Source organism: Engraulis encrasicolus, chromosome 1, assembly GCF_034702125.1.
Source record: "Engraulis encrasicolus isolate BLACKSEA-1 chromosome 1, IST_EnEncr_1.0, whole genome shotgun sequence".
NCBI classification, from domain to species: domain Eukaryota; kingdom Metazoa; phylum Chordata; class Actinopteri; order Clupeiformes; family Engraulidae; genus Engraulis; species Engraulis encrasicolus.
Window position 1 is genome coordinate 57,010,353 of NC_085857.1, and position 25,423 is coordinate 57,035,775.

Genomic DNA, 25,423 nt, shown 5'->3' on the forward strand with positions numbered 1-25,423 from the left:
GAAATTCAAAATGGCGGACCATGGAGAAGATCCCCCTTTTTATGTATGAAAAGTGCAATTTTCCCAGTCATAATGAATGCTATATAATTTCATGGTGGTAAGTATTCATGAAAAAGGTAACATTAGTGAATGGGCAGCATGAATTCTGGAAATAAATAACTAAAAATCTCACACAGTGTCCCTTTAATATTCTAAGAAACCGCTGTTGTTTCACGTCGGTCTCGGAGCTTTTGTTTTGAAAACATTTAGCCGCTTTCGCTAACACCGTTCCATGTCCGGTTGGAACGTTTTAAATCCGCTAGCTTCACACCACTGACATAGAAGTCAGTGCTTCAAACTCCAGTAACAGTTGATAGCCAAATATCCACGTTATATGGGATAGCTTCAAGTTGTTTGCATGACAGGTTGTCCACTTCAGATGCAGATTGAGAAGTTTTCATCCATCGTAAGAACGCATTTTCTGGAGGGACCAAGGGGATTTTGAATGTAAGCTGCTCGGAAGCTGTCGTGGATACATTTCTTGGTAGGCTAATATCACTACCACCGCTGTTCTGTGTAGCGTTTAGGCTAAGAATCACTAATTAGTGCACTCATTGGCTCTACACTTTGTAATATTGGGTTGTTCTGCCTCCCCCAGGCTTTCACTGTGTCCGTCGCTAGCTTTGCATAAAGCTCATGTTAATGTTGTCACTTAAATAGTGTAATGTTGGCGTTTGTGCCAAATGGTTATTGAGGACAGGGTTAATCATCGGTGGCCCAACATCGACAAAACTTTCATCTTTTTGGGTTTATACATCTCAATGGATTTCAAATGAAACAAAGATGATGTCTAGACTAGACTTTCAGCTTAAATATGAGGGAACTTGCTTCCAAATCGGTTAAACTGTGTGATGTGCGACTCCCAATAACATTCATCCATCAAACTTTCGCTTTTAACATGTTGATGCAAATCTGCGATGCATAGCACTCTAGACGTCAGTAGTTAATGATGTTAATGATGCGGGCCCAGTTAGTGAACCCTCCCAGCTAGCATGCATATAGTGGACCACTGGTGGCTTTTGGACGGCAAGCCGCCGGTGGTGTGCCAACTGTGGACCGACATCGGACCACTGACAGTTACAAAACACACATAGTGCGCGAGTACTTTCAGCTGGTCTAGAGGCGACATGCCACCCTCGCACCACTGGTGGACCACTAGTCATTTTGCGCCAGCAACTGTCATTACAGCGCGCATTCCAGCGGCGACATGCCACCCTCGCACCGCTGGTGGACCACTGGAAGATCTATAGCCTACTACTCATGTGCCAGCAAATAACTGTCGTTTACATCAGATGAATCATAACAACGACACGGTAAGTTGGATGTCTCGAAATGGCTTAATTTTCTTTAAAAATGTAAGATTAGTGAACACTTAAATATTTTTTTAAAGTCAAACTTTGTCTTATGGATAAACAGACTCCTGCTTGGCTGCACAAACAGGCAATGACATGTTGTGTTTTGGTCAATAACTTGTGAATTAGGAGTACGCTAGCCTAGCCTAGCCTATTTCACTATAGGCCTTCTTAGATATTTGACTGATTTGTAACAGCTTTTGTAATTGTGGACTCATTTTATTCATGTGATGGATATCTCTAGGCCGATATCTAAAATATGTTTTACTCTTTCTTTGTCCAGGAGCAGGCATATTTCTTACTCTTTCTTTATGTCTACCCCAGGAGCTGTATGAAGAAACAACAGCACAAAGGATCCAACAGAAGGGGCTTTCCTAAAACACCTCATGTTTTATCCCTTGCACCAAGCATGCTCCTTTCCACATACATTGCTGACTGTAACCTAAAAATAAACAAAAATGAATTTAATTAATGTCTTTAGTTAGTATTTAGTGCATAATTTGCATTATTATGGCCATAAATAAGGCCAATAAAAAGCTGGTGGGTAGTAAGCGGCAAAAGGGTGGCCCTTTATCGGAAACCGCTTCTGAGCCGCCAGCGGACCGCCAGAGAACCGATGAGCAAAACTCCAGAGGGCCGCCGGTGGGTACCACCGTTGGACCGCCAACTCTGCCCCCGGTGGGCCACCAGTGGGCCGCTAACCTAATGTTATCTGGGCTCAGCCGGTGAACTGTTCTTGTTCTTGATTGTTGACTTCGACACACATCCGCCTCTCTTGGACAGTGTTGCCAGATGAGTCCGGTGATTTCCAGCCCAGAAAATGCTCACAACTCGCCTGGCTGGAAGCACTAAATCCTGCCCAATTTGAACAAAATTATATTCAGTTCTATGGCCATACATTTGCAACCCCGCCGCCCAAATGGACTTTTTACCCTTTTTTACCGGCAGAAGGCCATCCTAAGCAGCCAAATTAACGCCCAATTTGGCAACACTGCTCTTGGACACTGTTCTATCTGGCCAACTATTAATTGGGGTTTTGTTCCACAGATACAGAATGCTTCTTTCACCCACAACATTTGTTTTCCATGTTTGTCTGGTATTTTGGTGTTGCCTGGTTATTGTTTTTTAACAATATTCTCAAGACTTGAATTAGTCACATTCACTGTTTGTCCATCTTTCAGGAAGGGTTTCTGTATTTTTCAACCTGATGATGGCTTGCATCACTGATGGTGACAGATCTGGTGGGGATTTTATATACAAAAAAATGTATCAAGGTTATCTTCCTTACACCGCGCTCTTCCTTAGGCTCTGTGCAGCCGAAACGTCTGTCTACCAGTCCCTGCATTGTTTAAATAAAGAGAAAAGAACAAGAAAGAAGAAAAAAATGAGTGTGATCCATTTCATAATTACCTTTTTAAAAATATGAAAATGCAAATAAAAATGAACATCTATCTATCTATCTATCTATCTATCTATCTATCTATCTATCTATCTATCTATCTATCTATCTATCTATCTATCTATCTATCTATCTATCTATCTCTATCTTATAGACACCATTGTGATGCATGAGAGCTGAGGTGGTGGCATGCACTAAGGTATACTTGTCGCCAAGCGACAAAAACCGTGAAGACGCTGCCAGGAACACTGCAGGAAGTGGACACCATGGCCCAGGCAGGTCAGTGTCTTAAGCCTGGTTCAGACTCCTCTGGCAGTTGCAGGAGACGTACTGTAAGCAGGGGGTGGGAACAGATCACGTACCCACACAGCCACCACGCCCCTCTTTAGAGCTGAAACGACTGAATGTCCGTAATATGCGAGCCTCTACCCTGTCACTAGTGGTTTTCATTCAGGTATTCTATTAGCCACACATTTGATTTTTAAAAAAATCTGCATCACATCTAACCTCAAAAGACAAGGTCCTAAAGAAGAGCAAGAAGATCAGTGCATATCGTTCTACATGCAAATAAAAACTGAGTAACTGAGCTTTTTCCTGAAATACAAACGATTGATACACAAGGGGCAAACGGCAGAATATAGGTTACTCTGATACGTCATACCAAGGAATATGCTACAGGCAAAAGTGGCTAGTGACTATTACCAGCCACAGCCAGGTTTTACCAGCATTTGGCCATTTGGAAGCTGCCAACGTCAAGCCCTGACGTTCACTGTCACAGACCCAGACACACTTGTGTTTATTAGACAATGGCCGTGTCTCAAATGCCGCACTTGTGCACTTCGGGCACTGTTTTTCAGTGCCTAGGGTGCTCACGCTGAAAATTTCAGTTGAACCAGTGCACTGAAAGTGCCGGGATGATCCCCTAACAATGGCGGAAAAATTCTGTGCTTGAATGATGGACACTGCACGCACTAAACGGCGGCCATGTTGACGATGACACTGAGGAAATGTGACATTCAGTTCAGTAGAAGAGTTTGGTCAACAGTCTCCTAATTCTGTAAGTAATGTTGATGGGACACCAACCTTTTCATGCCAACCAAAGTCTTGTATGTGTGATTGTTGTCCTTTGGGGAGAAGGACATGGAAATACAAGCACCAGAAGCTTTGCATTGTAAACAGTAGCCAACTCGTATTTTGGTGAGCTAATGCCATGCTCAGCCGTCACTTCCAGCGAGGGCACAGTGTATAGTTCTCAAATTTTTCCATGACACTATGCACTAAAGACCTCAGTGCACTGTGTGCACTGTGCACTGACTGTCGGTGCACTGACAAAAGTGCGTCATTTGAGACACAGTGTGTGTGTGTGTGTGTGTGTGTGTGTGTGTGTGTGTGTGTGTGTGTGTGTGTGTGTGTGTGTGTGTGTGTGTCCAGTGCGTGTTATGTTGTGTTATGTTCCAGTTCATCTAAACATTGAAGGGTCTCAGGCATCCCATGACAAAGGAACGGATGTCCCGTTGCAGCATGCAGAGACAAACCAGCACACAGAAACCAAAACAGACACCAAAACAGAGACCGAACCAGCAGAACTAGATGGTATGTACGCACACACAATATATCCATAACATAACAGTCATATCAGGGGCCGGGACTGAACATGGCCCTCGAGACATGGTCCCCCAACCCTGATAGAGGAGGCAGGGCTTTGTTTTTAACCAGCTTCTATGCCTTTTAACCAGAGGTGTGAAAAGTAAAAGTATAAGTAAAAAAGAAACACAGTTTCCTTCCAATACAAGTAACTTATCTACAAAGCGGATTCCAAAAAAGTTGGGACACTTGGTATTTTGTGAATAAAATCAAAATGCTGGCATTTGCTGCCAGAATACTCACAAAAACCAGAAGGAGAGAACACATCACCCCTGTCCTAGCAACCCTCCACTGGCTGCCCATACCTCTCAGAATTGATTTTAAAGTTCTTTTAACAGTGTTCAAGGCCCTAAACGGTTTCGCTCCACAATATATCTCCGACATGCTGTCTTTTTACTCCCCTGCTCGATCTCTTAGGTCAGTTGACTCCAAACTTTTAAAAATCCCTCCACCTCCACCTAAAAAGATTGGAGAAGCTGCTTTTGAATTCTATGCCCCCAAAAAGTGGAATTCCCTCCCCTTGCACATAAGGACAGCACCCTCTGTGGACACTTTTAAGAAATTACTCAAGACCCATCTTTTTACTCACTTTCTCCTGCTTTTAAATTCTCGTTGCCCACAGCTTGATTTTATTGTCTTATTGTCTGCTTCCTATTGATTTATGTGCAATAGGCTATGCCTTATAGTTATTCTATTTCTATTTTTAACTTGACTATATCTTGCCCACTTTTGTTGTGTTTATGTGCTTTTCTTGCTGCTTTTAAATTCTTTTATCTTCTGACATTTTTACTGTTCGAGCACTTTGAGTTGCAATGTTTGTATGAAATGTGCTTTATAAATAAAATTATTATTATTATTATTATTATTATTATTTTCAAAACATTCAATCCATGCATACGATGAACAATGGCACAAGGTTAACATAGGAACAGTTAAAATGAGGCAAAAGCATTGTTTTGAGGGAAATATGTGGTCATTTAAAATTCGACCCATGCAACAAATCTCAAAAAAGTTGGGACAGTGCCAAAAAAATGTTGTAATAGTTGAATAATTATAAAAATAACACAAGGAGGAATATTTTGAAAGGAACTATATTGACTGCCAACATGAATGCACAGATACAATACCATCACAGAAAGGCTGTGGCACTCAGAAGCGAAGATTTTGAGGGACTAATTACTGATCTATTACACAGAAAGATTGAATTATCAAAACTAGACTGCCTGTGCAGTCGCCTTCGACTGCTTAAGGTATATCCCCGAAACGCGACGCTTCCAGTCCCCCATCATTCCTACCACTCCCGTCCACCATTTCGTAAACGTATATGATACATACAGACGTGACATGAGGTGCATAGGCTTAAAACCAAACGACTATTGTGAAAATGAAGCAAAAAATGGGGCAAATGGTAATACTGTTTTAATGGTTCAGTGGATATACCACATTAGGTACAGTGTAATAACCAGTGTAACAATATTTAATACAATGTAATTTTTTTACTTACATCGTGTGTTTGTGCGTAAGTGGTATTACATGGTATTGCATATTGTTACACTGGTATTACACTATATTACATGGTATTGCATACTGTTACACTCGTTATTACACTGTACCTGATATTGCATATTGTTACACTGGTATTACACTAGTATTACATGGTATTAAATATTGTTACATTGGTTATTACACTGTACCTAATATGGTAGATTCACTGAAATGGTGAACCATTAAAATAAGGTGTTACCGGGCAAATCAATCCACCCAGTCAGAAGTTATGGGTCAAATGAAAATTCCGCCATTTTGAAAGTGTTGTCTTCCAAACTCAAATCAGTTCATGAACCTACCCTAGAGCATTCATACACAAAATCTGGGACAAATCCATCCACCCGGTCAGTAGTTATGGGCCAAAGAATAATTCGGCCATCTTGAATTCAGCCATCTTGAAAGTGTTGACCTCCAAACTCGAATCAGTTCATGAACCTACCCTAGAGCATTCACACACCAAATCTGGGACAAATCCATCCACCCGGTCAGAAGTTATGGACCAAACAAAAATTCGGCCATCTTGAATTCAGCCATCTTGAAAGTGTTGACCTCCAAACTCGAATCAGTTCATGAACCTGCCCTAGAGCATTCACCCAAAAAAATCTGGGACAAATCCAAACATCCGTTCAAAAGTTATCGCGTTAACACGAAAGACCTTACGCGGCGGCGGACGCGGCGGCGGACGCGGCGGCGGCGCACGCAAAACCATTACATATATTACAGGCATATAAGGCCTATTTCTGTAATGTAGAGTTCTGTGAAATCATTGCACGAGTTATGAGATCATGACATACCCATCGTCAATAAGCCAACTATGACACTCCAACAATGACAGCTGTTGAAAAAATGACCATAAACACAACACTTGATTAAGGCACATGATGCTGACATTAAACAGAGTTGGAAGTGGCAAAGCTCATTCCATATGGACCTAGGTGACATATGAAACTGTCCTCTGATTACAGAATGGAAAATATTTCATTATTTTTTAAAATCATGGAGTCATGCACCCTCCAGGTTATGAAGAAAATGAATACTTCAGCTTGATTTAGTGGTCAGTCTGAAAGACTGCATATATGATGGTAAAGGGGTGCAGAGATGCCTTGGTTATGGTCTTCTTACTCATGTAGAGCATTGAAATGAGGGCTGAATGATATATTCAGACTTTAAACAGCATGCATAGCTACCAAGGCATTATATTTTGGAGCACAGTCTTAAGATATTGCCCCATAATGATGGCAAATTTCAATCTCTACTATGTTCCAACAGTGTGGTTCCATCATAAGAGTAAACAGGTGACAAAATTGTTTTCTTGCAGTGAGGATATGCCACGTATTAAGCATAACAAGAAGGTAAACAAGTCAAAGAACACACCTATCAGTTGAGCTGCTGAAATCATGTCTCGCACATCAAAATATCTTTTAAAAAAAATAAAATCATGCCATCAGTCGAAGTATTTAAATGTTAAGTCTCCTCCCTTGTGTTGTGTTTAGTCTTATCCAACATAAAAAGCATTTTATTGGACCTGTCCCAACTTTTTTGGAATTTGTTGCAAGGGTGAAATTTTAAATTATCACATAATTACCCCAAAACAATCATTCTGCTTGGCTTTAACAACTGATATGTTGTCTGTACACAATGCTCTACCTTATTAACATATTGAATGTTTTGAAAATGCCAGCATTTTGATTTTATTCACAAAATACCAAGTGTCCCAACTTTTTTGGAATTCGCTTGTAAGTAAGCAGTAGACATTTGTACTTGTCTTACTGATCGTAACTCTGCACTGGTTGGATCAAGTTTGGTGGGTCCTTGTTAGATTGTCAGTGTTTTTCAGTAACACAGTCTGTCTATCTCATTAGGTACAATGGGGTAATTGGTGTAACAGCTATGTAATGCCATGTACTAGTGTTGTAATTACACCACAAATATACTTCTACTTTTACATGTTTTATCGTGTTGTGTTTTGTAGTTCCATCCTGGCTGCCAGAGTTCTTCCGAGTGGTTCGACGGGACAAAGATTACATATCGGGAGTAGTGCAGACGCAAGAGGACGCAGGGCGTTTGGTTGAGACCCTCTCAAGGGCCACCTCCACATCCTTTGTTACCTGGTAGGTAAACGCACACACACACATGCGCACATACACAGACACAGGCACACGCAGACACACGCAGGCACACACACAGGTAGGACGTTTGGCCGAGACCCTGTCAAGGGCCCCCTACACATCCTTCGTTTCCTATTAGATGATTTACCTTGACCTGGTTTACTCCTGAACCAGCTTCTTACTGTTATGTAGGCACCACTGACTACAAGAAGGAGGCTGGCAAAGTCAGGTGAAGGACTACAACGACACTAGTGGTGTAGTAATAATAATAATAATAATAATAATAATAGTAATAGTAGTAATAATAATAATAATAATAATAATAATAATAATAATAATAATAATAATAATAATAAGTAATGTTATTTCCTGTCCGGAATACATACTCTATGGCTGAATCTCAAATGGTGCACTTGTGCACTTTAGTGTTCATGTTTCAGTGTGTATGCCGTATTAGTTACGCACTGAAACATAGTGCCCGAAGTGCACAAGTGCGCCATTTGAGATCCAGCCTATGTCTATCTCATGTATAGCCCCTAGTAAACCAGCGCCACCCGCTGGACGCCAATTTTCTTTGGCTGTGAGTGGGTCTGGCCTTGCATCGTTATAGTGGTCTGCCAGACTTGCCAAGAATCTGGCAAACCAATCACAACGCAGAGATTTGTTTTGAATCAAAGCGGGCGGGGTTTTGAGGGAGTGACGACGAAGCTCGCAACGTTGGGAAAGCACACCAACGAGAAAGATAGCGCTGGCCTACAGGCACAGGCATGGTTTGAAAGACAACGGGTTGTTCTCATCAACAATCTTTGGATGTATCATTCATCGGGGCCAGACTAAATTACACATTCAATCTCACATTTAGGCTGGATTATCAGTCTATCTCACGTAAATATACGTATAATAATAATAATTCTAGTTATAATAATAAGTAATGTTTCCCATGCTATTCCTCCAGGTCTGAGCACAAGAAGGAGGCTGGCAAAGTCCGCTTTGTGTGGCAGGTGGAAGACTACGATGAGGGGACTCCTCTCTGTGTCACCAAGAGGATGGCCTACACCTGTCAACATGCCAAAGCATCACAGACGAAACCAAAGGTGTGTGTGTGTGTGTGTGTGTGTGTGTGTGTGTGTGTGTGTGTGTGTGTGTGTGTGTGTGTGTGTGTGTGTGTGTGTGTGTGTGTGTGTGTGTGTGTGTGTGTGTGTGTGTGTGTGTGTGTGTGTGAGAATATAATTTATTACAGGGTTTTAGGTATGCGCTCCAGAGCCTAATACTTGTATATTACGTTTTTTTTCAATAGACTGACCGTACCTTTTCTCAAAGATGGCTTAGGCATAGCAGACAAGATCATTATTGGAGCAGTGATGACGGCAGTTTTTGCAACGCTGGCCTTTAAATCAGAGGGTTGCAGGTTCATATCCCACCCTTACCTGTCCCTACACCTCCATCCATGGCTGAAGTGCCCTTGAGTAAGGCACCTAACCCCACGTTGCTCCGGGGACTGTAACCAATATCCTGTACCTAAATAGCTAAATTGCTTTGGAGAAAAGCGTCAGTTAAGTGTAATGTAATGTGTGTACTTTACCTTTTGTGTTTTTATGTTGTTAATAAATTATTAAGTTTGTTAATTAATAAATTAACTTGACTACTTTTTTTCCCTTTCCTGTGTCTGTCTGCCGTTGCCTGTTCTACATAGGAAGATCATCCTCAGGAACTAATAATAATAATAACAACAACAACAACAACAACAACAACAACAACAATAAACATAAACTTTTCTCCTGTGTCTGCCATTGTCTGTCCTCAACACAGGAGGAACGCCCTGACATCAAGAGGCGTCGTCGTCGGAAAGGGAAGAAGTGGGACTGCCCTGCCAAACTTTTCATTCGCTATGTGACACGGTAAGCATAGAGAGGTTCCAAGGGTATAACGAGAGTAGGCAGGCCCCGCCCTCCTATTGACGCAACACCTTCAGGATTGCAGCAATACAAATATAGTGCTACAAGGGAGAGATGCTGAGCGCTCTTCTTTGTTAGACAGTATACTCCGATGCTGGTGCTCTTGAAGTTAAACGACAAAGTCCATTCTTCAAAACTTGTTGGCCGTTGGGCCTACTTCAGGCGACTCTTGCATAGAGACAAGGAGTAGTATGGTGTTTAGTCATTTCAAAACCCTTTATTTTAACTGGGGTACATAACTAAAAACACCAACCGGTTTCAACCACACAGGGTCTTCATCAGGGCGTGACAAGAGAGAGTTCATTTACGTGACCTTTTTATCAGTTCACATGGTCACATGATGGTTCCGGTAGGGTACATGGATATTGTACTTTTCAGTGAATGTATGAAAGCACATTGATATAAACACAACTATAGAGTAATGCAATAGAAAAGTATAATAATAAAGAATAATCAAGTGAGGTATTGTGCATGGGCTACCTAGCGATTAAAGAGTAGCCTACTCAAATACATGTACATATTCAGACATATCAGGCATCCATATTTAAGTCAATTAAAAAGGAGGGTCATCCATACTCATTGTGGTCATTAAGTCATTACAAAAATGGTCTAAAATCTAATGTCCTCATTGAGGCCTGGGTCATTCATTGCATCCAAAGTATGTATCCAGAATGTTTCCCTTTGTAATAGTGGTTTGAGGCGGTCACCCCCCCTAGGGGCCGTTGGGATGTGTTCCAGGGCTTCAACTTTTAGTGCACTAAATTTTTAAAATATATATATTAGTAGCCTCTTATAACCTATTCTTCGATGAGAAATGTATTTGAAAAAATGTATCTGACTTCAACTGCATGTATATTTGTGTTTTGTCTCCACCCCATCTATCTCCTCTCCTCCTCCTCCTCTCTCCTCTCCTCCTGTCCTCTCCTGCCCTCCTCTTTCCTCCCATCTCCTCTCCTGTTCTCTCCGCTACTCTCTTCTCCTCTTCCGCCGTACTTTCTTTTCTTTTCTTAAGATACGACACGTTTGCTGTGAAAGGTAACGGCCCAAGAAGCCGTAAAGAGGAGGCCATGAAGAACCTGAAGAAGGCTCTCCTGAGCGACTCCCCTCCACCGACCTCCACCTTCATCCACCTGAAGATACCCCTGCTGGGCGCTCACAATCACACAAACGGGTAGGACTGTGCAATATATATCGAATTCATACAAACAATCACACAAGCGGGTAGGGCTGTGCAATATATATCGAATTCATACACACAAACAATCACACAAGCGGGTAGGGCTGTGCAATATATATTGAATTCATACAAACAAACAATCACACAAACGGGTAGGACTGTGCAATATATATCGAATTCATACAAACAATCACACAAGCGGGTAGGGCTGTGCAATATATATCGAATTCATATCATGATATCAATATTGCTGCCCAGCAGTATCAAATTTCATAATATCGAGTTGATTTCTCTATACTGCCAAAAGATGGATTATCCTAAATGCATTATACATTGCTCTATACTATGCAATACATTTCCCCTCCACTTGAGCCATTGCGAGCACAGAGCAGACTTGCTACCCAGCACTCATGCAGAACCCCACTGTGTGTTTCCCTATGGCCCTCCACTCACACTGCTGAAGGGATGGGAAGATTGGGAATTGTTTAGCGCCATTATTTGTCGATAAAAGAAATATTGTCTAAAAAAAAAGTGATATAAATATTGACTGAAACAATCTTGATATTTAATGTTCTTATAATCGAGCAGCCCTACAAACGGAAACACGCAGGAAGAGCCTCCTTTGTCAAGAACAAGACGGCCTCCTCGAGCGCGAAAGAAAATGAGAAAAACGGTGGCCCAAGGAATGGGGGATGGAGGAGGAGGAGGAGAGGCAGAGGACGTAGGACGAGAGGAGGAGTATGGAGGAGAGATGGAGGGGGAGGATGACAATGCAGGAGAAGAGAGGATACACAATGAAGGAAAAGAGCGAGCGCTGGAAAGGGGACAACTTGGGATCAAATCGGCCCAACACAACATGAGGGAAGCCTTGAGGAAGTTAGCGGATGCCACGCATTTGTGTAACGACAGCAAGACTTTACAAAGAATGACTGTTGCCCTTGACAACATGCGACGGGCATTAGAACACCAGAGCCACAATGGAAATGGACGGTTGCCAAACACAGCTGCCCCCGACAAGGTTATGCACAGCTGGAAAGACCTCCGGACGCAGCCAGTTAGCAAGAGCAAGTCAAGAACGCCCAGAAAACGTAAAGGGAGCCAAGGTATGACACGCACGCACGCACGCACGCACACACACCACAACCAAGGTATGACGCCTGGCATCTCTAGTGGGACATGATGACATGTTGATTACGCTAGAACTGACATAGGGTACAGTCCATTTTCCTATCTCCCATCCTAGACCTGTGCTTCTAGCCTTGCACTTCACTGATGACCGTGGGAAAAATGATGTTTCCCCGCTGTCAGCCTAGCCACAACAACTTTTGGAGGACATTTTCCCATTCAACATCCTTCTCACAGACAAAAGTGAAAGTGAAAGCCCAACTGGGAAACTCCAACTCCCATTGTCATTGCGACACAGCGCTCCACAGCACACAAGCGAACGCTCCACACTGCACACAACAAAATTGCATTTATGCCTCATCCGTGCAAGGGGGCAGCCCCAAATGGTGCCCGAAAGGGAGCAGTGTGGCGGGACAGTACCATGCATAGGGTACCATGCTTAGGGAGTCGAACCAGCAACCTTTGGGCTTCATGTCTAATGCCCTAACCGCTTACCCATGACTGCCCTTTGATAAAAATGAGAAAATTACCTTTTGAATTGCCCTTTTGCGAGATGCAAGGCCACAACAACAAGGGAGGATGGTAGTTTGGATAATGGAAAGAACCTACGTATACACTTAAAGATGCTGTAGGATTGTGGTCAGACTATGTATTGCAGCTATGCTGATCATTGCAACAGTGCTGCCCATTCCCAAATGTGATCTTTTCATGAATATTTACTAAGTAATAAACTAATATTCACTAGTACTATTCACTAATACTGCAAAATCAAAAAGGTGCACCTTCTCCATGTATTTTAATTTCCAGTAGTAGCCATTTGTTGCTGCAGCAACAAATGGCTACTACTGGAAATTAAAATACATGGAGAAGGTCCACCTTTTTGATGTATGAAAAGTGCCATTTTCCCAGTCATAATGAATAACTTTAGAATTTGATGGTGGTGGTAAGTAGTTGTGAAAAAAGCAACATTTGTGAATCAGTAGCAGAGTACTGAAAATGAACTACAAAAAATGTACATTACACACTCTACCTTTTAAAATCCAAATTGTCTGTTGCTGTGCTCTCTTGCAGACCATCCCCTGACGCCGAGCCTAAACTCTTCCCCCGTCCTGCGACCAAACTCCTGAGGACAGGACAGGACAGGATAATGACTTCATGGGCCCCGCGGCCAGACAACAAGAACGGCCCCTCTGTATGGGGTGGTTATGACTCCATGGACGCCTGGACCAGACAACAAGAAAGGCCCCCCCTTCATGGATGCTGCTCGTTTACAAAAAGATATAGGGTTTGAAACTAGGTCAGAGACACTAGGTTGTTGGGGGGTTTGGCGGTGTGTGCCTCGAGGAAAAAAATGAAAATACAGTTGTTTGAAGTGTGATTTTACCACTATGAGAATGGGAGTAAAACCTAGCGCTTTGGGCTTCAGGGCCCCCTTGACTCTTGGGCCCCTGGGCCTGGGCCCGGTAGGTCCATGCAGTACTCTGTTCTTGCCTGAGGAGCATGTAGGCAGGACACACACCCCAAATGACTGTTTTTTTATAAAACATTTTTAAATGATATATCACTGACAACAGAAAATGAATTCAATATCTTGCAAAAGCACAAGAACCATTGTAATGTCATTTTCTCATTTGCAATTCTGATGGTGAATGAAAAATCAGTCCCCCAAAAGTTGCTGTGGTCAGGGTGACAGCTGGGAAACTTTATGGGGCACCTAAGTCACGCCCTCTACTTCCTGGTTCATGGGGCAGAGGGAGTCAAATGATTACTGGCCTTGAAAATGAGTGATTTTTGGATTTGTGGTACATAGGTGGAGGTCCAAAGTTTGGATTGGTGTCAAAAAAACACTCATTTTCAAGCCCAGTAATTATTTTTTGACTCCCCCTGCCCCATGAACCAGGAAGTAGAGGGCGTGACTTCCATTGTTTTCTCCAGAGGCGGGGCCAGGAGGCGGGACGAGGCCACAAGCCTGGAGGACGGGAGTGTGCATATTGGAAAGCACCCGGTGTGAAAGGAGACAAGAAATGAGGGAGAGGGAGAGGGAGAATGGGGCAGATTCCAATATGCGGACTCCCGTCCTCAGTCTGTGCTTGTGGCTTCACGTTTTGCTGACGCCCCATCTTCCTGGAAAAAACGATAAAGTTTCCCCACTGTCAGTCTAGCCACAATAACTCTTGGGGGAATATTTTCATTCAACATTCACCAAAATGACATAGAATTGCACTTTTGCAAGATATCACACAAGGCCACAAGGAGGCAAGTGAGCAAGGAAGGACGGGAGTCTCCATGTTCGATTCCCTTTGATTCGCCGAGAGGACCTGATGACGGTTGAGCTGTCAAAATGGAACACTGGATTTCGCCTCTCTTCGCCTTGCTCGTTTCGCCTGCCATATGTCCCTAGCGTTAGTGCGCTGTGCTGTTGGAAACTGCTGTCACTCAAAAGCATCTTGCCCCTCCTCACATCGCAAATGTTTGTAAACAGGAAACCTATGTATGGGAAATCCCTCCTAATTAGCTCATTTGTTAAGGACTGATTCTGACTTTCGTGAGCCTCAGGTGGTTGCGTGAGGACACTGGAATACCCTCATCAGAGACGGTTTAAATGAATTTTAGAATAGAGAATCTTTGCCCTCATGTGTCACGTTTCACAAAGTTATTGATTATTATTGATATGTGGCTGTTTTCATTAGTGATGCACCGATACAATTTTTTTGGCCCCGACTGTGCAGTATGGATACCATACTGATACTACTCTGTTTGAAATGTATATACAGTACATATAGTATGAAGAGCTGCATAGGCTACTACTTGGATGTAACATCATTCCTATCATGGCTTTGTCAGGCTGCTGCCTACCTTTGTGAAACAGGAAAAATACTAATACTCTACAAAGTGAATCCAGTAGAACGTGTTAATACTTTTTAAATACCTGTGATATAAAATAACTAAGATCAAGGCTGCGTTCAAGTGTCATACGAGCATCTGTAAATGGTATTGCTGCCCTATTTGTTGTTACTCGCCGATACAAGGGCGTAGGTTTCATTTGAGCTTTGGTGGGGACTACTTCAACAACCACCCCACCCATTTTCATAGATTGAGGTTTTTTTTCTAGATTAATCTCACTGTAATTTCCAGATTTATCTAGATTAATCTATTCTAAAATTGGCTCAAATATGCGCGCTACCAAAATAATGACTAAAAGTAAGTCTTGAGAAGAGGGAGAATCTGTCACTGACTTACTAAAAAGTGCAGTGGCTCCCTCAAGACGCCTTAAGAAAGAGTAAAGCGGCTCTTTTTTACCCTGGGAGAAGCTGCACATGAGCGAACGCTACGCTACTCACAAAATATCTACTTGACTGTTATTCTCAGAATGCAAGAGGAGCCACAACTTGAAATTAATTCCTTTTGCTAAACTTTTTACCTCACACGGCAAGTGCCACCTACATGTTTGCCGACATGAGCAAGCATACTCAACCGCATTTAGCGTTTGACCGTCTTCAAAAGACCCTCCTTCTGGTTGCACTGTACTGTTGCGATAGGGACTTACAACTTACCGCTCTTTTCTTTTTGTCATCTCTGAAGCTTCTCATTGAAACACCAATGCAGTTTGAGTTGGGGGCTTTCAGCACCACTAGTACATGGACCACTGCTTCCTGAAACTACCTGGCAGTCTAATGACCCATCACTCTGTTGCACCCAATAGCGACATATTTCCGAATAAACCACGGAATCTCTCATATCATAAAAAAAACAGTTCAAAATGTTTTTCTTTTTAGTTAATGCTACCACTTTGTAGTATATTGAAATATTAACTAATCAATGTAGATTTTCGATACATTAAAATAATATGCCAAATATTCGTAGAGACAATTTTATATCCCTTAAATATTGGTAGGAATATGTCTTCCCCCCCCCCAAAAAAAACCTACACCCACACTGTAAAAAATGAATTTTAGTCCGATACCGCCATTTTAGTGCAGTATTGGGGCCCCAGCCGATACTGGTATCGGTATCGGTGCAACAGTAGCTTTGATACCTTATATTACCACATTCTTTGCATTCCTTCTTTATATTTTTATAATTTAATGCCATCATTTCCAACAGCAGTGCTGTTTGTGTTTTTGTTTGTTTGTTTGTGTATTTGCAGGGGGTGGTAAATACCTATTGTGTTTATTTTGGTGTTTGATTCTTCTTCCATTTTTAAAACTTGTAAAACCTCTAAAGAAAATTACAAGAACCAATCGATTCAATAAATGTCCATTGTCTGATGCAGCGTGTGCCTGATGTATGTCCTCACTGTTTTAATGGATCTCAAACTTGTTTATATATACAGTACAGGCCAAAAGTGTGGACTCACCTTCTCATTGAATTAATTCTCTTTATTTTGGTGGCTATTTACAGAACATAGTACATTTTCAGGGAGGGCATCAAAACTGTGCATGAACACATGTATAATTTTTTGCTTAACAAAAAAATGAAAATAAATATATAAAAAATAAACTATTATTTCTTTTTTTTTTTTTAAATGCCAAACAGTGACGTCAACATTTGCAAAACTGAGGGGCCCAAATGTTTCAACAAGCTTATTTTTCTCTCTTTTCAAGTAAAAATACGCAGTCAGTCGAGTCCATTTTAATTGATACAAGCAATACAAGACAGATTTTCTTGATCTGATAATGGGTCACTTGGTCAGCATAGCTGGTTATCTAGGTGAAACAGTGATACAAAAAGTAAAAGTGAAAAAACCCTGCCACAGATTCCCTCCAACACAGGTTTGACCTCTCCAAGTAACTGGCTATGAGTCAATATCATATCAAGAAAATGTCTGTAAATGCTTGTATTGGCAAGTGTTTGAAGCTAGGTTTTAGGTCTCAAAAATTTAGTTCTACAATTCTAGTGAGTTATTGGAGGACTTTAATGTTCAATTAGGATTGACATGACTAACTGGGCATTTTTATTTGAAAATAGACAAAAAATAAGCCTATTGAAATGTGTGGGGCCATCAGTTGTGCCGTGTTGACGTCAGGTGGATAGACAGCTGTCATTGCTGTTGGACAACATCTAGAATGATATTTTTTGGCAAGCACGTAATTCTCCATGTGTTCATGCACAGTTTTGATGCCCTGCATGAAAAAACACAATGAAAATCCACGAAAATAAAGACAATGCATAAATGAGAAGGTGAGTCCACACTTTTGTCCTGTGCTGTATATATATATTATTATTTTAATGTATTTTTTAGGGACAATTTTGTCTTTATTTCGATATGTCAGTATGACAGGCAACAGGAAGTAAGGGGGAGAGAAATATGGGGGAGGATCAGCAAATGACCCGGGCTGGAGTCAAACCCGGGTCGCCAGTGTACTCTAGTGCATACCGTTAGTCCACGGTTAGGCCTCAAATTTGTCTTTAAGTTGACACTCAACATTGTTATCTTATTGCTTAGAGAGTAGAGGAGGAGATTATGTATTGACATCTTGACACTGGTGCATTGTTATTGCTTAGGGTGGTGAAGTGTTTGGTGTTTGTTTCTATCCTGCTGCCATTATAGTTTTTTTTTTGTTTTTTTTTAAGAAAATGATTTGATAATAACAAAATATAGCCCATTGACTGCGAGTGACAACAACTGTCCAGCTTGCCAGTTCATATATACGTCAAGGTGAGTGAATACTTTTGGTAATGTAGTGTGGGCCTACCTTGGATGGTATTTTTTTTTAACACAGTTCCCAAACTGGGGATCAGTGTCTCGCACCCTGCAATGGTATGTCTTTGAGACCAAACCCCGAATAATCAAATCCTGACCAGTAGGCCTAGGGCCTCCAAAACCTTAGCTGCGCTTGACCAGATCACCTCGAGGTTTGGATAATGTGAATAAAATGAAATTGTAAGAAACGTCATTTGTATTGCATCGTTGGCTAGGCCTGCTTTTTGTTTATGCTCATTGTGTCATCTGTTTCAAGAGATGAGCCAAACCATAATAAAATGACATGATACGGCATTTGAATAACACAGGAGTTTATGCAGTTAGGATTAATTACATTGCATTTAGCTGACGCTTTCATTTATTAGGCTATGTAAATAAAAATGAAATCAAATACTGGAGCTCACAGCATCGTTCGGTAAGCTATAGCTACGTTTGTTTGACTTGGCACATCTGTTTCAAGAGATATGCCAAATCACGCTATAATGAAATACGACACGGCATTTGTGTAGGCCTACTGCATCGTAAATGGTGTGGGTAGCCTACTTTTTGTTTGTTACCCTAGTGTCTGTTTCAAGAGATCGGCCAAATTATTTACACGAATGTTCTGCAAGCTTTGAGCGAGAGTTCACATTCTTGCTGTCAAATGAAAGCCATCAGAGGGGAGGAACAAGGGAGCCGTTGTAGCCAATCGGAGACGCCAAACGCGGTTGGGCGCAATATCGTCCTATGTTTCGCAAACTCGCGTCCTGCCCAGTCCTTGCAAAGTTTCAGACCGGCCCGGAAAAAAGTAACCAATCAGGTTTCGAGTTGGGATCTGCTGCCTGTCAATCATTCCATTGTGCACGCGCGTTACAAGGCAGGCTCGTAACCACGCTGACTCGTGCACGGAACCTGTTCTTTGAGAACACCCACCACCACCCACCCACCCAGAGAAGTCGCAGATGTTGAGAAGTGAAGTCGCAACTATGGAAATGGACGGGAAAGGAGAGAAATGGCCAATACCGCCGTTGGCAACCACCGCATACACGGCGAAAACGGCCAAAAAGAAGACATTGGACGAGTCAACTGTCAAGGCCCGTAAAAAAGAGTGTGACAAGGCAAGAGGGGCAACGCGGGTGAATATTGGCATTGCCTTTGAATGGTGGCGGGATCTAAGAGAGACTAAAGGGTTCAAATTCGACTACGAATTGGCCACATTTCTTCTAGGCAGGTAAGTAAATTTTCAGCCGTTTCTACCGTCTGCCTGATGTACCGTAAATGCGTGTGGGTGAGCCTAAAACTAGCGCCTAAACTAGGGTTACCAGATTTGGGTTCATGAAAAGGAGGACACTTTTTTGGGTGTGTGTGTGTGGGGTCCATCGGTGTATCTGTCTACAGATATCTGTGTACCTACTTAGCTAGGCTACTTGTAATGGCATGGTTGGAGGAGGACTGTGAGGAATGTGTGACTTGATGGGGAGCCAAGCTGCTTCAGTGGGGTGATGTGCTGCCAGGGTCTAGTAGCCTACCTGTGAGGATCCTGACAGCAGAGTTTAGGCTATACCCTAAATATGCCTGACCAGCCAAATAATACAGTAACTTCGCCTGCCACCAGAGCTTTCTCCTGTGCTACATTAGCAGTTAGTGGTTCTATCCACGTCTGGTGAGTTTTGTGTTTACTTTGATGTGGACTGAAAAGACGCTCGCTCCTTGTTTTGGTCTGGAAGCCTTGCGACACTCGAGATGAATGAAGTGAAGTAGGCTACTTTACGGAATTTCAACAGACCTTTCCAAACTGTCCAGACGTAGGCCTACATGCGGTCATTGTTTTAAAAGTTACGATGGTGGTTGAAGCAGCGAAAAGCACGAAGAAGCGACCGCTGTCGGCGGAGGCTTTGGCAAAGAAGAGGGCGAGAGACCGCAGGAGGCACTCCACATCGGTCAACATCGGTCGCGCGTTCACCGAATGGCGGGAACGCAGAGGAAGCGAAGGATGCGGCACCGACGCTGCCCTGGCCCTGCTATTATTACAACAGTAAAGATTGTCTACTTTTTAAATTGTGTCTGCTGTTCATGCAACAGTAGAGTTACTTATTAATTGTTTGTTTGGTCGGCCTCTGCTATTAATGCAACAGTAAAGTTACTTTTAAAAATGTATATTTGTTTGTTTGGCCTGGCTGTGCTGTTATTGCAACAAAGTTACTAAGGTGCTGTTTCCACGTAGCAGGGTATTTTTTTTCTCCTGTTCAGGTGTAAACGCAACATGTGGATACAAATAAATCCTCCATTGTAACAAATGCGTTTCAGCCCCCTTAACAGGATATTTTTTTCTCCTGCTTTTTTCCCTCCTGGATTTTAAATATCTGCTAGTGGAAACGGAAGGCCAAAACCAATGCAACCAGGAGAGAAAAATATCCACATATTAAAATATCCAGCTACGTGCTCTGTCAGGCCTATTGCAATAGTTAAGGTACTATTACATTATTTGTTTGCTTGTCTGGACTGGCTCTGCTATTAATGCAACAGTTAGTTAGGCCTACTTTTTAAATATGTGTTTGTGTGCCCATTTTCTGCTTTAGGCTGGTGATTTATTTTAGATGGTTTTAAATTTGAGACAAAACTGTTCTCAGATTTCTGTTTGTAATTCAAATGTTTTAACTTTTATTTGTTTCCAGTAGGACTGATTTCTTTATTCCTTTGTATCCCTTTTCTCATTGTAATGCTATTTTGTAATTTCACTGTGTGTGTGCATGCGTATGTGTGCCAGTGGGAGTCATTAGTCTATATATTTTCAAATACTAAACAGGGCATTGGCAGGCTTATGCGAAGGTCAAGGGATTGTTTACCCCCCCCTAAAGTTCGCCTTGTGTTCTCTCCATTCTTTTCACTGCATTTCTTACACCTATTGTCTGTGATGGTGTGTGCGTGTGTCTTTGCCTGTTCTGCATATGTTTGCTCATGCCTAGAGGTTTTTTAGATTTATGAATCAATAAAGGTACTCTACTGTACTGTACTGTACTCTACTCTAGTTACAGGAGTCAGCAGCAGGCCCTATCCCCCTCCAGTAGGACTGTGTCTGTGGAGGGTGACGAGTTTGGCTGCAGTCCTGTGCAGTTGGACGAGGACTCGGAGAGTTGTGATGATGAGGATGTCATCCCTGTCTCCTCCACTCACACCAGGAGGTAGGCCTATACTATGACATTTTTATAGTTTACTTTATACATTTAGCCATATCAGGGGTATTTATATAGGCCTACACTCAAATCAATATCAATAGGATTGGCCATTAATATTCGAATCTGACATGGGTATTGATTTTTTGGGGGTATTTCATTGGTATTAATTAAAATTATTTCCTTGTAAACATCGCAATTGACACTCTAAATTTATTTTTTTCATGGCTGGTTAATCGCTACAACTGTGTTGAGAAGAATCGCGTGCGTGGCTCATCTCTAGTAGGGGTGGTACGGTTCACAAAATTCACGGTTCGGTTCATATCGCGGTGTCAAGGTCACGGTTTTCGGTTCTCTACGGTTCTTTTTTTTTAGTTCATGATAAATGGTGCACTGGCTAATAGAATCAGACTTATCACTAAATATCCTACATATAATTTGTATAGGCTTATAATGTTAAAATTGTGTGATTTTAATTGTGTCATCCTCTGATTTGGTCTTATACGCTAATGTTTTAATCGGAGAGATTGGATAAGATACTCCTAGAATCTCTGTTTTACACATTTTTCTGGGCAGTACATGAATTGCGGTTTGCGATGGATTGCACGGTTCGGTTCGGTATGTGTGTGAATTGTACGGTTTCGGTTTTCGGTGCGGTTTGTGCCATCCCTAGTATTCCTAGCAAGAGACTTGCGGCAGGGCAGTCTCCCCCAGAGTCGCATAAGCAGATGCGTGCTGCAGAGTTCCATTCAAGTGAATGGCTATAGTTAATAAACAACGCATCATCACATTACTTTCTGGAGTTGTTGACGAGTTTCTGGAATTTTGTGATTCAATCCACAAGTACCTGTGATTACGCCAAGAGTAAGATAATAACTTGTTGTTTTTTGGATTTTGACAAAATTAGCTTCGTTGGTCTGGGTGTCAGATCAGGCAGACTCCAGGTTATGTGTTTGTTAGCCTGCTTTTAGAATGTTTTTAGCGCACTGCTAGTTTGTGTAAAGTTCGTTTTTAGCAGAGCGGTCATCTTATCTAGACCTACAAACACACAGCCTACCTAAATGTCCGTGATTAGTGATAGAAAATAATACATATTTGTTGATATTGGTGCTGTGTGCTCAATTCACATGATTCCCAGATCCATTTAAATTTGAACTTGGGCTACAAGTTTGACATGGCTGCTAGCTTTGCCATGTTTTAATCTGCGTTCACACCTCTAAGCACCGTCTTCTTAAGTGCTGAACGACCGCAAAACAATAATAGCTGGTTGAATGCATGTTGTTAATGGGCCATTAGGCTACATCTCTGGTTGGAATAGCCTTTTACCAGTCACTGACTAGGGGAAGGAACATCTTCAGCTTGATATCAGATTACTGGATCAATTTTAATGGTAAAAAATAGGGATACATATTCAAATATATTCGAATATCGTTTTTAATTTAGAAACGAACTTCGACTATGATTTTTGGGCAAAAGTCAAAGCCCTAATAGGATGTGGACGAGGAGGGTTCCGATAAAGATGTTGCCCCTCTTCCCTATTGATATATCAAATGCGTATAATTAGCATTATAGATGCACAACAAACCATTAGTTAAACCAATTGTTAACCATTTATGCGGAAGGTTATTGTGAAGTGATACCATTCCTTCTTTACAAATTTGGACACAAAAGCAAATGTGTCACTGATGCGTGTGTGCAGGGCTGGTGTGCAGGAGGTGACGGTGCAAGTGTCCTGTCTGCTGCAGCTGTTTGACAGGTGACTGACACACACACACACACACACACACACACACACACACACACACACACACACACACACACACAGATGAGAGAGTGAACATACTACAGAGCTTCTGCACAATACAGACATGAAGTAAATGACAATACATTTAACAGACATGACATAATACAGTACAATAACAATGCAATACATGAACTCTCTCATGGACGTGCGGCGTGACAAAAAAGAACAATGTTCATATGGACGCAAGGAATTGAAGGAGATGGATCCCGAGTGACTGATAGAGTCCCTATGTGTTGATGGTGTGATGAGTGAGTGACCTGTAGTGCAGCCCCTATGCACACAGATGCACAGCAGGGTGCCTAGCCAGGGGGGGTTCCCAGTAGGCCTTGACCTACCTCTGGAGCCGGAAGGTCTGGTTGCTGGGCCAATCACTGCCTAACCACACACTTGGTGCATGACGGAAATTTACCAAGTCTGTAGGTCAGTGAAAGGGTCTGTAAGTCAGTAGCAGGGGGAGCAGTAGAAGGTGGGGAATGGGGGTCTGGGTGCAGCATCTCTCTCACAAACAATGGGGGATGGGCTGAATGTAGAGAGGTGAGAATAGGACCTTACCCATTAGGTTCCGTGGAACTGTTGTAACACAACTAGGCTTCATAAATATTCATGAAACTTGACGGGGGGTCGATGGTGCTGTCTCGCACGCATTTCCATATAACAGGGACTAGAACTGGGCCGTATGATCAGCTGCTGCAAGTAGCCGGGACAACACCGTGCTTTCACGCCATGGTGAATCTAAGCCCTAATCTAAACAATAGGGCCTATATAGGCCTAAATATAACCAGCGATCTCCTTCTCTTAAACCTACAGATATGTGTTTGGGCTTGTTGGAAAGCTGAGAATCTTAACTTTTTACGGAACGTTTTTATGTTCTTTCAATCCAAAGTTATATAACTTTAAGCGGCCGCTGTTTCAAGTGCAAAAATTGCGCTTTCCAACCAGTTTTTTTTATCTCTTGTCATTTTTTTTTTTTCGAACAGCCAGTGATCTCCTTAACCTAGACCTACAGACATGTGTTAGGGCTTGTTCGAAAGCTGAGATTCTTAGCTTTTTACAGGTTTTTATGTTCTTTCAATCCACCCGCTACTTCAAGTAAACAATGGCGTTATTCTCCAGCCGGATAGAGAGGAAATCTTTTTTGTCATGGCTGTGTTCTTTGTTCCCTCGAGTTAAACCCTACATTTGTAGCCTACGTCCACAACACAAGACCAGTTCTTTCTAAGTTAGCTATTTTCATGGAAAAACACCTGGAACACTTCTGTTTACCACTACTACCATTACCTGAAGTGCAAGTCACTGAGTTGGAGCCACTAGTGTATCACGACGGGCATGTCCGTCTTCAGTTTACAGTAGTCTAAAAGATAGGCTAGGCTACATGCTGAAGCAGACCACCCCACGCCAGCGTCCGCTGTGCTGTGTTGTCTTTTTCATTCTAAATTTTAATTTTTACATTTAATTTGATAACCGCAAACTCGCCATCTCTCTGCAGGTTCGTTTATGAAAATATGTGCAATGAAAAGGAAAAGGCTATTTTAGTGTGCCCTATTTTGCATGGTGCGTGTTCTGTATTTCTCCCGTAAAAAAAGGCTTCTCACAAGGAGGCGGCCTGGAGCTTCCCCACATGGAAATAGCGTGATTTTAAAATAATAATAGGCTAATAATATATTTTAATCGGTCGATAGCCGAATGCTGTCAGCACAAAAAACAATTGCTTGGCAACTCCTTGGCCAAGGACTGGAGTTAGGCTACTTTAAAGAACATGATAATTGCTTGAGCAAATTTTCTATGTGTACTGTAAAAACTGCCGACAGAAAAGCGATGTTGATTTTTAAAGTGCGTGGGTGGGGATAGGTGTTTGCACATGCCGGTAAATCCTAACACAGGCAACATGTAGCCTAGTGGAACTAAGCTCCGCACGCCTCGAACCACGTCTTTCGCGATTCTATAATCGCCCCTGTTTGAGCCCTGTTTGAGCTGATGATGGGTGTGTATGGGTGGGGTAAAAGAAAACGAAACCACGCCCCAGCAGTGCGCAGCCCCGTTCTAACAGGGCTAGTAGAAAAGGCCCTAATGAGAGGAGAAAGAGAACTGTCAGTCACTGTGGCTAGGAGGCACACTTCTGAACAGTCTGTCTGTCTGTTTGTGCCCATATGTTATCTGCCTGTTTGTCTATTTGTCTATTTATCTCGGGTGTTCCCAACCTTTTCCAACTTGGGGCCCACCTGAAATGTTCATACATTTTCGGGGCCCACCTCTGACCCAATAAACAATAACAAGTCCGACAGGCGGACAAAGATGCGTCCATCTACGCACTGCCGCCTTGTGTACACATGAGGGAATGACAATTGAAAGAAAAAGTTTCAGACGGACAGACAGACCGACCAACCGATCGACTGACAGACCCACACATATTATTTAGATC

The 25,423-nt window shown here is 42.2% G+C and overlaps 1 protein-coding gene across 1 annotated transcript; it reads left to right on the forward strand.

Moving 5' to 3' along the window:
* Positions 1–308: 308 nt before the first annotated feature.
* Positions 309–14,378, forward strand: LOC134455720 (uncharacterized). The gene is made up of 9 exons (XM_063206971.1): positions 309–523; positions 2,945–3,069; positions 4,249–4,383; positions 7,952–8,090; positions 9,043–9,181; positions 9,897–9,985; positions 11,055–11,213; positions 11,808–12,322; positions 13,416–14,378. Exons 2-9 carry the CDS (start codon positions 3,057–3,059, stop codon positions 13,469–13,471), a joined length of 1,245 nt encoding a protein of 414 aa, XP_063063041.1. The 5' UTR covers positions 309–523; positions 2,945–3,056; the 3' UTR covers positions 13,472–14,378.
* Positions 14,379–25,423: the final 11,045 nt, after the last annotated feature.

Bases quoted from the DNA above. Each gene is read 5' to 3' on its own strand.
- LOC134455720 (XM_063206971.1), top strand. The intron at 8,091-9,042 runs GTAGGTAAACGC...CTATTCCTCCAG, and splicing joins TCCACATCCTTTGTTACCTG to GTCTGAGCACAAGAAGGAGG. The intron at 11,214-11,807 runs GTAGGACTGTGC...ATAATCGAGCAG, and splicing joins GCTCACAATCACACAAACGG to CCCTACAAACGGAAACACGC.